Source organism: Microtus pennsylvanicus, chromosome 14 (assembly GCF_037038515.1).
Source record: "Microtus pennsylvanicus isolate mMicPen1 chromosome 14, mMicPen1.hap1, whole genome shotgun sequence".
In the NCBI taxonomy this organism is placed as follows: Eukaryota; Metazoa; Chordata; class Mammalia; order Rodentia; family Cricetidae; genus Microtus; species Microtus pennsylvanicus.
In genome coordinates this window covers 43,813,913-43,826,247 of record NC_134592.1, presented here as the reverse complement: position 1 = coordinate 43,826,247, position 12,335 = coordinate 43,813,913, and the positions used below count along the sequence as shown (strand labels likewise).

At 41.7% G+C, this 12,335-nt stretch overlaps 1 protein-coding gene across 2 annotated transcripts in view; it reads left to right on the top strand.

Annotated features, from left to right (window-relative positions):
- The window catches only part of Kiaa0586 (KIAA0586 ortholog), a 94,354-nt gene that overhangs the window by 50,629 nt on the left and 31,390 nt on the right, over window positions 1-12,335 (top strand). For both annotated transcript variants that reach the window (XM_075947849.1, XM_075947850.1), the window contains exons 25-27: window positions 640-716; window positions 864-986; window positions 2,413-2,584. In XM_075947849.1, coding sequence (XP_075803964.1) covers window positions 640-716; window positions 864-986; window positions 2,413-2,584 — 372 coding nt within the window. The remainder of the gene's footprint in view (window positions 1-639; window positions 717-863; window positions 987-2,412; window positions 2,585-12,335) is intronic.

The window sequence follows — 12,335 nt, the reverse complement described above, 5'->3', positions numbered from 1 at the left end:
CAGCCTGTCAAGGTGCCCATTTCTCAGAGTCATAGCTGCTGTGCTGCTTGCAGTCACTTTAAAATTCTGACCTGGGGCTCAGTGCCTGAGAGCATTTGCTGCCCTGCTGGAAGATCTCTGTTCAGTTCCCAGCACCCATATGCTGGCTCACACCTGTTTGTAACTCTAGTTCCAGGGGCTCAGATGCTGTCTAATGGCCTTCATGGTACCAACCATGTACACAGTGCACAGGCCTACATGCAGGGAGATCACTCATACACATAAAATGATAACTAAAAATTAAATTAAAAAACAATTCTGAGCCAGGCATGGTGGTGCACGCCTTTAATTCCAGCACGGGGGAGGCTGAGTTCAAGGCCAACCTGGTCCACAGAGTGAGTTCCAGGACAGCCAGAGAAGCCCTGTCTTGAAAACAGACAGACAAACAAACAAACAAAAAAAAACCCCAACAACAACAAAAACAACTTTGACAGAGTAGGTGAAATAAAAAGATGTGTAATTTATTTAATAATGACCTAAATATGAACTTTACCAGTTTTTCTACTGAACTGTAAGTTCAAATATAACGTTCTGTGCTTTCTGGCCAGATTACTTAGTAAATGTCTTCTGGTTTTCTAAATCACTCTGCTTTGCTTCAAGTCTTAGGAAATGGGGACTTGCACCTGCTGAACGTAAACGACAGCCTATCCAGCACTCTGCACGATGCCTTTGACATGGTAAGGAAGAACTGACTACAGCTGTGCTCTCGGTGGCTGTGTGAAAATAAGATCATCTTTTGAAAGATACTGGTGTCATTTCTTCCTACAGTTTTATTAGTCATAACTGTTTAATAACCTCTTCTGATGCCCTTGTGTTTGCTCTAGGAAGACGACCCTCCCAGCGAAGGACAGGTGATTAGGAGGCCCCACAAAAGGCTTCATCCAAATGCGATTCTTTCGCTTTTTACTAAGCAAGAACAGGAGTTACTAGTTTCACAGCAAGCAGAGGTAATGTTCAACCATAAAGATGTTGGTTCCTTTGTTTAGATATAAATATAGGGGGAAATTAAATAGCTAAGTTTTTTAAAAAAAATTGGAAACAGGGTTTCTCTGGTAACAGCCCTTGCTGTCCTGGAACTCACTTGGTAGACCAGGCTGGCCTTGAACTCACAGAGATCCTCCTGCCTCTGCCTCCTGAGTGCTGGGATTAAAGGCATGTGCCACCACTGCTCTGCTAATGTTTTCTCGCTTTTCAGCATGTTGAGCCAGGCACCACCAGGCATGTGACTACAGGCTTAGCTCTCAGAAAGCTAAGGCAGGATGATTTGGGGTCTGAGAATAGAACAGAATACATAGCAAGACCCTGCCTCAAAAAGAAAGAAAAATAGGGGGCTGGAGAGATGGCTCAGCGATTAAGAGCGTTGCCTGCTCTTCCAAAGGTCCTGAGTTCAATTCCCAGCAACCACATGGTGGCTTACAACCATCTGTAATGAGGTCTGGTACCCACTTCTGGCCTTCAGGCATACACGCCAACAGAGTATTGTATACATAATAAATAAATAAATATTTAAAAAAAAAAAGAAAGAAAAATAGTTATTTGTATAGATAGAATCTTTTTGGTAGTTGAGGCATATGATTCCCATCAAGTAACATAAAGTCCCCACTAGCAGTTTTAAGCAATTTTAATTCAAAAGAAATGAGAAGTATACTTTTTATTCCAATTTAAGCTGTTCAAACAATGTATAATGGGTACCAGTATTTAATATTTTAAGTTTTCTTAGATATTATTTCTGTTTAATCGGAGCTTGAAAACCAATAATAATAGTCAGTGCTTGCCATACAAGCATGAGGGCCTGAACTTAGATTTCCCTCAGCCAGTAAAAAGGTGGGGATGGTGGCGTGCACCTCAATACCAGCTCTGAAAATGCAGACACAAGAGGATCCCTGGGGCTTTCTGTCCAGCCACTCTAGACAATGGGTTGAACTATGGGTTCAATGAGAGATTAAATGTTTAAGAAAGACACATGCTGTTGACTTCTGGCCTCTACACACACACACACACACACACACACACACACGGATACTGTGTATGTGCAGCCCCACCCCACCCCCATCTACACATATACACATGGGGAAACACACACAGTACTGTATACCTCATTAAACTTTTGTTTGAAAAAATGTTTACATTTATTTATTGTATATGTGAGCCTGTGGGCCCAGGGCTCGAATTGAGGTCATCAGACTTGCAGCAATCATTCTTACTTGCTGAGCCATCTTACCGCTCCTTAAACCACCTTCTTAGACTTCCCTTTCATGTACCTTAAATGTGACATTATAAGCACTTATGTGTTTTGTATCGTGATACTTTAAAAGTATTTCCTTCTTTAACTGTTTAATACAATGGCTTTAGCAATTTTTCTCTTTTTGTAAGGACTTGGATAACAGTGTGGGCGAGCTTAGTGAGGGACAAAGGCTCATGTTGACAGCCGCGGAGGACATCTTAGCGGGAGCGTCTGTCTGTGTGCTGCAGCCCACTCCAACTGCAGAGCCTTCTGATCGGCGAGCAGACCCTGGGATGTTACTGCAGCCTGACATGGCCGCAGGTACACACAACAGCGTTGTTTCTTAATGCTTCTGTAACTTTTACCTTGAATCCTGTTTCAGGTTCTTCTTCTCATGCTGATGGCTATAGTGTGTTTTACATTATAATCTATAGTCGTGTCCTTTATCTGAATTGAGAAGTTCAGCTTTTTTTTTAAATGGAGGCTTGAAGATTTATTTATTAAAGGTAGTAACTTTTCTATGATACACATACTTTTTCCTGAACATGATTTATATGTTTTTGTTAGTATATGCACCATTGGGAAGGATATGAGATAGTTTTTATATATATACAAATGCTTAAAGATTTTAATGCAGGTGTACTATTTTAATGTATAATAGCAAATGTAAGCAGCCCCTCAGAACCAGCAGTCCTGTGTAGGTCAAAGTTGGATGAGATCACACTGCTGTAGAAATTACTCTTTACACTGTGTGAGTTTCCAGATGCAGTGTTCAGTGCATGGGTTATCTTAGAGAGTAACTGGAATTTCTGTTTTTAGCCCTTTGGAAATTACTAGCCTTAGTTAATTTCTATTGTCTGTGGTAGCTGTAGCCTATAAAGTAAGCATGTCTATATTAGCAAACACTGAACTTATGCTCCTAGGAGAAACAGAGGATTGGATTCTAGCAAGCCTCTTGCATAACCTGGTTTCATGTATATTTCTGTTTGAAGACATTGTATTTCATTTATGTTGTTGATTCCTTATATCACAGCCAGTAGCACTGAAGGAAGTATCTCTAACACACACATCTCCATAGGCATGTCAGGACCTCGTTATGCTCAGGAACATTGGACAGTAATTGTCTTTTAAAATGGCTTGGGTGCCATTCTAAGTAGCCGTGTGTGTGTGTGTGTGTGTGTGTGTGTGTGTGTGTGTGTGTGTGTATCTGTGTTTGAGTGCCTCTCTCACACGCACACACACACGAATGGGGATGGAGGAGAGATGGAGAGGAGACAGAATGAACAGAGAATGTGAACACTTGGCATTAAACTGACTGCCAAGGTCACCTTTTACAGTGCCAGAGCGAAAGTGCCTATGCAGAGTGGGGAACTGGATGCTGGGTTGGGTCAGCTTTTTACCACTTCGGAGGGATCCACAAATCGACCATAAAGTTTCTATAAATATTAATCTTTAATTAGAAATATGTTTCTGTAAATGGGTAACTTTGCAGATGGAAATTGGCCACTTAATTGAGCTCTGTAGCTCTGTATGTTCTTTTTTCTTTTTCTTTTCTTTTTTTTTTTTTTTTGATTTTTCGAGACAGGGTTTCTCCGTAGCTTTTTTGATTCCTGTCTGGAACTAGCTCTTGTAGACCAGGCTGGCCTCGAACTCACAGAGATCCGCCTGCCTCTGCCTCCCGAGTGCTGGGATTAAATCTGTATGTTCTTTGTTTCTGACTTTTTCAGGCTCGTTACTGCATTCTGTGTAAGGTTGGTGCAGAATGAATTGAGGTTTCAGGTTGAATTTTAAGCCACTGTAAGTAGACTCAAACTAGATCAAATAGGGATCATTATAGTCAGTACAATTTTTGTCAACAAAAAATAGATTTGCTTATTGCTATAAAAAAAACTGTATGCTTCACAGTTTGACAAAATCTTGGAAAGTATTTTCTGCGTTCCACTGGCTGTGAAGTATTTATCCTGCTAACAGTTCTGTGGGCATGTTAGCTAGTGAGAGAGAGGTGAGTTTGGTCTTGAGGCAAAACTTGGTAGCTAATTTCATCAAACCCAGTTTGTTCACCTTTTGAAGCACCGGCTGTAGGGCTGGCGGTTGGATATGGATATGGAGAATACACTGATAGAAGAATTGGACCCTCTCTGGCCAGCGCTGCTGCTCTCAGGCTTCTCACAGTTTTCCGCATCTCTGTCTGCTGAGCATACTTCTCAGATGTAATGTTTCCTGGGATTCAGAACGCGGTCGTGGGTAGATTGTTAGCAGACAGTACTCAGGATCCGTGTTTACATGCAAGTTAGCTTTGGGAAGCGTTTGGGCTTCTCAGTCCAACCACTGAGTTGAGGGTTGTCATATAAAGCCCAGCTTTTGTTTCATGTCACAGTCCAGTCAAGAAATGGTTGTTAGTGCTGCGTGGAGTGATGGGTGGGAGCTGGGACGTGTGGTTGTTAACAAAGCCTTTAGCCATCTGAGGGCCTCACTGAGTTCTTTCAGTGAGCATTTAGTCCACATGGAATTCTTGCCAACTTCTAGTCTAGTTGTAAGAACATTACATCAGCTTCGGTAATTAATCATTGTCAGATTCCCATGACCAGGCCCCTCCCCTCCTCATCTTCAGGCCCCTCACATTTGCAGACCATCTTGACACACCTCTGCCTTATATGCTGAGTAGCAGTTCCTGGGCCAAACGCAGTGTGAATGCTGGTAGTTCTCTACACTGCTTTGTCACCTGTTCTGAAGCAGAGTAAGGAAATTACTTCAATTTGCCTCTTTTCCAAAATAATTTTTACATTATAAAATAAATATAAAGTAGGCAGCAAGTAATGTCACTAGCAAAAAGCATATGACTCACAAGTATAAGCATTAAAATGATGTAGAACATGACCATATGTAAGAATGTATTCCAGTATCAAAGAGAGATTTCATCAATACAAAAAATTTTACTCTATGCCAACTTAAATGCAGCATTAGGAGTACGGCCTTGCTGAGCTTACATGAGAGCTGTGTGAGTGTTTAGAACTGGCGTCAAGGAGAGTCAAGGCTGAAATTTCTAGCAGGATACGCATAAAATTGCAGCTGTTTACCATTTTGTGCATATGGTGAGAGTATTACACTTGTTACACACTTTCAGGTCAGTATACAGTATAAAATGTGACACGTAGTTCACAGTGCGGAGTGTAATAACAGAGTGGGCTCTAGGGGGCGCTCATAGAGCACCTGAGAGACACTAGGAGGCGGGCTCTTGTAGACTAAAATCTATGGGTTTACAGCCCTTCTTTCTCTGTAATAATGACCAAAGGGTCACCTGTGGTATAGTAAATAATTTTTGTATTAATGAAAACATGTTTTTAGAAAAATCCTAGTCATTTGATAATGATTAAATTATCTTTTTGAGACAGAGGTAAGGATTATCAAAAGGCAAACTTAAGAATAGGACGGATTGTGTATAACTTGAATACTTGTTAGTATGATTAAAATTTTATTGTTTATCTATGTGTGTATGTGTTCATGTGTGTGTACATGAGCACGTGTTCACACCTTTAGATGACGACTTCCAGGCTTGATTCTCTCCTATCATGTGGGTCTCAGGAATTGAACTTAGATCATCAGAATTGCCACCCAGTGCCTTCACCCACTAAACTATCTCAGTGGCCGTTTAGTATGATTGAAAGACTTTTCTGGATATACAGTATTCTGAAGCATGCAGAAACTGAAAATCGTATATATATACTTTATCCTTGCTATCATCCATAAAATATAAACATTACTTTAGAAAATATTTTGAATATATTTCAGAAATAACATCAGAATGCTCCTTTATGGGCAGTTCATAAGGACAATTTTTAATAATGACTAGTATATTAGAAAATCCTTTTTATTTATTTAAAACTTTTATTAGTTTGCAAAGAATTAGGTTTCATTATACCATTTTAAAACAAAATTTGAATTTCTTTATATATATATGGAGAGAGAGAGAGGTGATGTATACACAGTTACCAGAAAAGATTGTCTGATCCTCTCGAACTGGAGTTGTTAAGCTCTTGATGTGGGTGCTAGAAGCTAAGCCTGAGTCCTCTGGAAGAGCAGTGCATGCTCTTAACCACTGAACAATTTCTTTAGCTTCTGATTTTCAACAGTAGGTTTATTGTATTGTTTTAACCATAGCAAGCAATGTTGCATAAGGTTGAATATGTGTGAATGTGTTTTTGTGTGTGTGTGTGCATACAAACATACTTACATATGTGAGTATATTTGGAAGAGGCAGTATAGCTGAATGGTTGAGAGCTTGGGTTTTTAGAATTTCAGAAATGGATTTTAATTCCAACTCTGTGGGTCTTTGTTCAAGTAACTTAATGCCTCTGATTTTTTTTTCCGATTTTAAAATTTAATTTTAGCATACAAAGTAGTAGATTTCATTTTTGTATTTCCACACACAGATCATACAGTGTTCTTATTCGTCCCTCTCTACCCACTCACCTTTTCCCATCTTCCTAATTCCTGATGGTGTCCTTCTGCCCCGCCAGATAGTTGCCTTTTCTTCCTGTCACGTGCATCCTGTTTCCCCTTCTTCCTCCTGTCCCGTCTCCAGACACCTTCTGCTCTAGTCACACATGCACACAGAAGTGAATGAGATGTCTGTCTGTCTGAGTCTTGTCTAGCTTATTTTCCTTAGCACAGAGATCTCAAGTTCCATGCATTTTCCTACAAATGTCACTTTTTTTCTCTACAGCTGAATAAAATTCTGTCATGTCTCTGTATATTCCTTTTAATCTACCCATCTCTTAATAGATGTTTAGGGTTGCTTGTCTTGGCTTATAAACAGTACATCAGTGAACGGGGATGTGTGTGTGTCCTGTGGTCGTGCTACTTAAGAGTCCTTTGTGGGTTCAGCCGTCCTGTAGGAATTTTGTCTTTAGCTTCTGAGGAAGCTCCTCCTGACTTCAGAATGGCGATGCCAGTTTACCGACAGTGACTAAGGATTTTCTTCACATTTTCTAGCATTTGTTGTCTTTCTCTCTAATAATAGCCAGGCTGATTGGGGTAAAATCTCAAGCAGTTTTTAATTGCATTTCCCTAGAAGGTAGGAATATTAAACACTATTTTGAATATTTATTGACGTTGTGGTTTTGTTTAAAAATTGTTGTCTGTGTGTATAGAGAGATGTGTGTGTGTGTATGCCGTGCGCTCCCCCAATGGAAGTATCTGAGGTTGATGCTGATGTCATCCATTATCAGTCTTCACCTGTTTGTTGAGATCATGCCTCTTACTGAGCTTGGTGCTCACCAGCTGGCTTGACTGTCCAAAAGTCCTTAGGAATTAATCTTCTGTTTGATATGTAGGTAGATATTTTTCCCGTTTTGTAAGCTGCCTCCTCGTTCTGTTGGTGGTTTCTTCATTGTGTAGAAACTGATTCATGTAATCTCATTTGTTTATTCTCATTAATGATTTCCTCTTTTGCCATAGGAATTCTGTCTACAAAGTTTGTGCCTGTGACTATTAAAGACATGGCTCCCTCTAGCAGTTGAAAAGATTCAGGCCTTATAGTAGAGTGTTTCATCCATTTTTAATTGACTTTTGTACAGGAACATGGATACAGTTTTATTCTTTTACAAGTAGATACCCAGTTTTTCTAACACTTTGTTAAAGAGACTGTCTTTTTTCTAATGATTGTTTTTGTCAAAGATTAGGTGGCTGTAGTTGTGTGGCTTTATTTCTGAGTTCTCTTTATTTCATTGGTCGGTGTCTTAGTCATGTGTCTTGCTGCTGCCATAAAACATCTTCCCAAAGCAACCTAAGGAAGAAGGAGTTTGTTTTGCTTATAGTTCAGAGGGTCCCATCTGTAGGTGGGAGGAGTGGGAGGCAGATGCTGACAGCAAGCCCAGTAGACAGGACAATGAATGCTGGGGTGCAGCTTGCTTTCTTCTTTGAATCAGTCTGGGACCTCTGCCCATGGGGTGCGTAAGGCCGCTCCTCAGCTGGGTTCACCTGTCTAGATAGTTCCTCAGGCATGCTCAGAGGCTCGTTTTCTGGGTGACTTTAGATCCTGCCAAGCTGACAGTGTTGGCTGTCACCGTTCTCCATTGTATGAACTTGATCCCACTTCAGTTATCTTTAGCAATGACTTTCCCCCTTTGTCACCATAGATGCATGACCATTTTATAATAAATTTATTTACTATGGAAAGTCTTCGTTGTTTTTAATAATTACAACCTTGTTTAAAAATCCAGGAGGGAATAATTGGGACAGTAGTAAGGAATGATCAGACCAAAGCAAGACCAAAACCCAGCAGGGAAAGTATCAAATACTGTAGCTCCATGTCCAGCTTCGGGGACCTGTGATACAATTTTGGGGGCTCCAAAGGACTTGGGTAGCTCCTTCCCTACTCTTCCATCTCTGTTAACTGCAGCATACCATAGCCTTTCCACAAGTCAACTTTATTCAGTGTCTGGAGTTTTCCTTGGCAGGTATCCCTTGGTCCTAGTGGATTTTGGTCCTGGTATTTCCAACATCCTGGGTTCTCCATTGAAAATTGGGTTTTACTTTTGCAGTTTTATATCAGACTTTTGCCACATGCTGCTTTGTCTCAGGGCTTTCTGAGTCAGGCCTCCACGAGCCTCTTAATCTAGTTTTTCCTGCCTGCAAAACTAGTGATGCTGCTACCAACTGGTGCTGCCAGCTTGGGAGGAGGCTGGGCCCTCAGACCTCAGTTACACCAGCTCCTGTGTGTGCACCCTGGGGAAACACTTCTAGGCTTTCAAGGAGCAAAGGAACTGCCACAGCAGCAGTCTGCTTCAGGTTAGGCGCTTCTCTTTCAAATGAATTAGCATTGCTCACAAAGGGAGCTTTCACTGGCTGGAGTCTTGCCCTCAGGACACCTTTTCTGTTGTGGTAGAACAAAGTAGCAGGCTTCCTTAAGGCTGCTATCATAAATGGCAATGGGTTTTTGATCCTACTGCACGTACTGGCTTTGGGGGAGCCTAGGCAGTTTGGATGCTCACCTTACTAGGCCTGGATGGAGGTGGGTGGTCCTTGGACTTCCCACAGGTCAGGGAACCCTGATTGCTCTTCGAGCTGATGAGGGAGGGTTACTTGATCAGGGGAGGAGGAGGGAAATGGGAGGCCGTGGTGGGGAGGAGGCAGAAATCTTTAATAAATAAATAAATTTTAAAAAAAGTGAAAAAGGCTGCTATCACTTGAGCAGTAGAGCTGCTTTCAAATCTTTGTCAGGTTCACTTACCCCTACTAGTTTCCTTGTGAAACACACACTTTCCGCTTAGCTCTTGGATCCCTCATGTAGACCTAGATGAGAGCAGTTAAAATAGTTGCCATACCACAGCCTGAATGTCTTGGAATTTCCTATGCCAAACAAATGAGTCCTTTACATTTAAATTCAACCCCACTCAGGTCCTCAGGATCCAGATGCAGCCAAAGCCTTTGCCAGAGCAGCACAGGAGTGCTGTTAACCCAGTTTCCAGCAAGAGTCCCCATTCTTCTCTGAAGCCTCATAAACCTCCGCTGTTTGTGTTTCTCTTTTTAGCATGTCTTCTGGACCTACCAGAATGGCCTGTTACCCTCTGCTTGCAGTACTCTAGGCTGTGATAGCCCACCCACCACTGGCAACCCTTCCACCATCTTCCCTTAGAGCAATTCCAGAGCCTCAAGTGATCAGCCCACTTCTCAGTACCATCCTGTTGCTGTGACAGAAGCAACTTAAGGGAGACAGCGTTTATTTTGGGCATGTTATCATGTGTTACCATAGACATCATAGAAGGAGGGCATGCATGACAGACAGCAGGGATGTGAGGAGACCACATTTGTTTCGGCTCAGAAATCAAGGGCTCTGACGTCATAGAAGGGAAGGCCTGACAGTGTGCATGAAGCTACTGATCCCCTGGACTCCACAGACAGGAAGCAGAGAGTGATGGGTAATGCTGCTCAGCTTGCTTTGTCCTTTTCAGTGAGTCCAGAACTGCAGCATGGGTGGTAGTGGCCCTTTCATGTGTGTCTTCCCGCTGCAGGTAATCGTGATTCCTCACCTGCATGCCCAAAGGCTGTCTCCTAGGTGATTCTACGCTTTATTTAATCGACAGTGTTAACCATCACAGACTATATCCCCTCCTCACTAAACTTTATTTTAATGGCTCTTAAAATTCTCAGACACGTGTTTGGTCAAGTTGCTTCTATTAAAATGTACTAGTTATAAAAATTAATAACTTGAAGGTCCATAAAACAAAACATTCTCCCTTCTGAGTGTGGGATTTTACTATGCCTTGTTATTAACCTAATACTGAACTTAAATGGCCAATTGAGACAAATAGTCCTGAGACCATCCATGCAGGTATAATGATAAAACTCATTTAGTTTTTTGAGCATTCTGGGAAGACGTGGTGACTTTGAAACCTTCAGCAGCCTTCTTCTCTTCCTTTCCTATTACCTTGATAAACACAACGTCTGATTCATATGAGTAGCAAAATGAGACAAAAGAGGAAGTCAGAGACACTCTCAAAACACAATGCTTTCCTGGAACTGTATTCGCCGTGGCAGCTTCACCAAATAGGATAGTGAGGGTATCTTCTGACTTCCTGCTGGAAAGGTCATCAGTCTTCCTTGCAGCTTAGCAAATTAGCCTGCTGTGTAAGTCTGCGACCGTCTAGTTCAGGGGCATTGCCAGCTTTGATTTGGCCTGAATCATTCAGGATAATCACCTGAGCAGTGAAGCCAGCTGCGTCCATTTTGGGACATTTTTGCTGTTGCTACAGAGGAACATCTTGAACAGACATATTCTTGACATTGACACCTACCAGGAAGAGCCTCAGGTACATTTCCGTAGACTTTATATTTTAATTGTGACATTGACTAGAGCAAGGCTAACCACCAAACAGGTATGATAACACTAGTCTCCACTTGGCCCACAGCAGCAGTACCAATAGCACCAATGTTATAGACAGCTAGGAGAGCGAGGCATTTGTCATTTGGGCAAATTGATGGTAGGAAACAACCCAAAGTGCACACATCTGTATGAGGGTGTTTGGTACCCTGGAACTGGAGTTAAAAACAGTTTTGACCTGTCATGTGGATACTGGGAATTGAACCTGGGTGGTCTGGAAGAACAGCCAGTGTGCTCTTAACTGCTGAGCCATCTCTCCAGCCCTGGTCATTGCTGTCTTTATGAGTGACCTTGCATCCTTAACCCACGGCATGATAACACTTTTTACACAGATGCTGCCATGCCAGGTTCATAAACAGTTCTCTTTAAAACTTGTTTTCATTGTTTCATGTGTATAGGTGCTTTGCAACATATATGTCAGTGTACCATATGTGTGCCTGTTGCCTACAGCGGCCAGAAGAGGGTATCACATTCCCTGGAACTGGAGTCATGGATGGTTGTGAGCTGCCATTGAGTTCTAGGAACCAAACCTGGGTCCTTAACAACTGAGCCATCTCTCCAAGCCATCATAACCAAGCTTCATTTTTTTGAATTTTATTTATTTTTATTTTATACACATTGGTGTTTTGACATGGGTGTCATATCCTCTACCACTGGAGTTACAAATAGTTGTGAGCCACCATGTGGGTGCTGGGAATTGAATGCAGGACCTCTGCAAGAGCAGTCAGTGCTCTTAACCACTGAGCCATCTTTCTAGCCCATAGCCAAGTTTATTAATGTAGGTACTGACTTCTTTAACATTTTTTTCATATCTCTTCTGACTGTAGGGTGGCTCAATGGAATCCATTTTGTTAGTAGCAACAATTATTTCTTTTATACCAGCATTTAAATTTAAACTAAAGGGCATGCTCATGAATTTGCCATTTTTGGAGAGCCAACTTCAAATTCAGCAATATCCATAGCAGTCATCTGCCAGCATGGTCAGCCCAGAAAGGCCTATAAAGGCTGTGTCATGGTGCATGGATATGATCCTTGCTGGGCTAAGTCCCAGGAAGATGGTGCTCATGATTCACTTTCAAGACCCAGGTAATCTTAAAGGAGCTCGTTCTGCTTGGCAGCACACCTCTCAGTTGTTTTAGTTTAGTTTAGTTTTTTCCTTTGTGTTGTCGACTTTCCAGTCTAGGTTTTGGG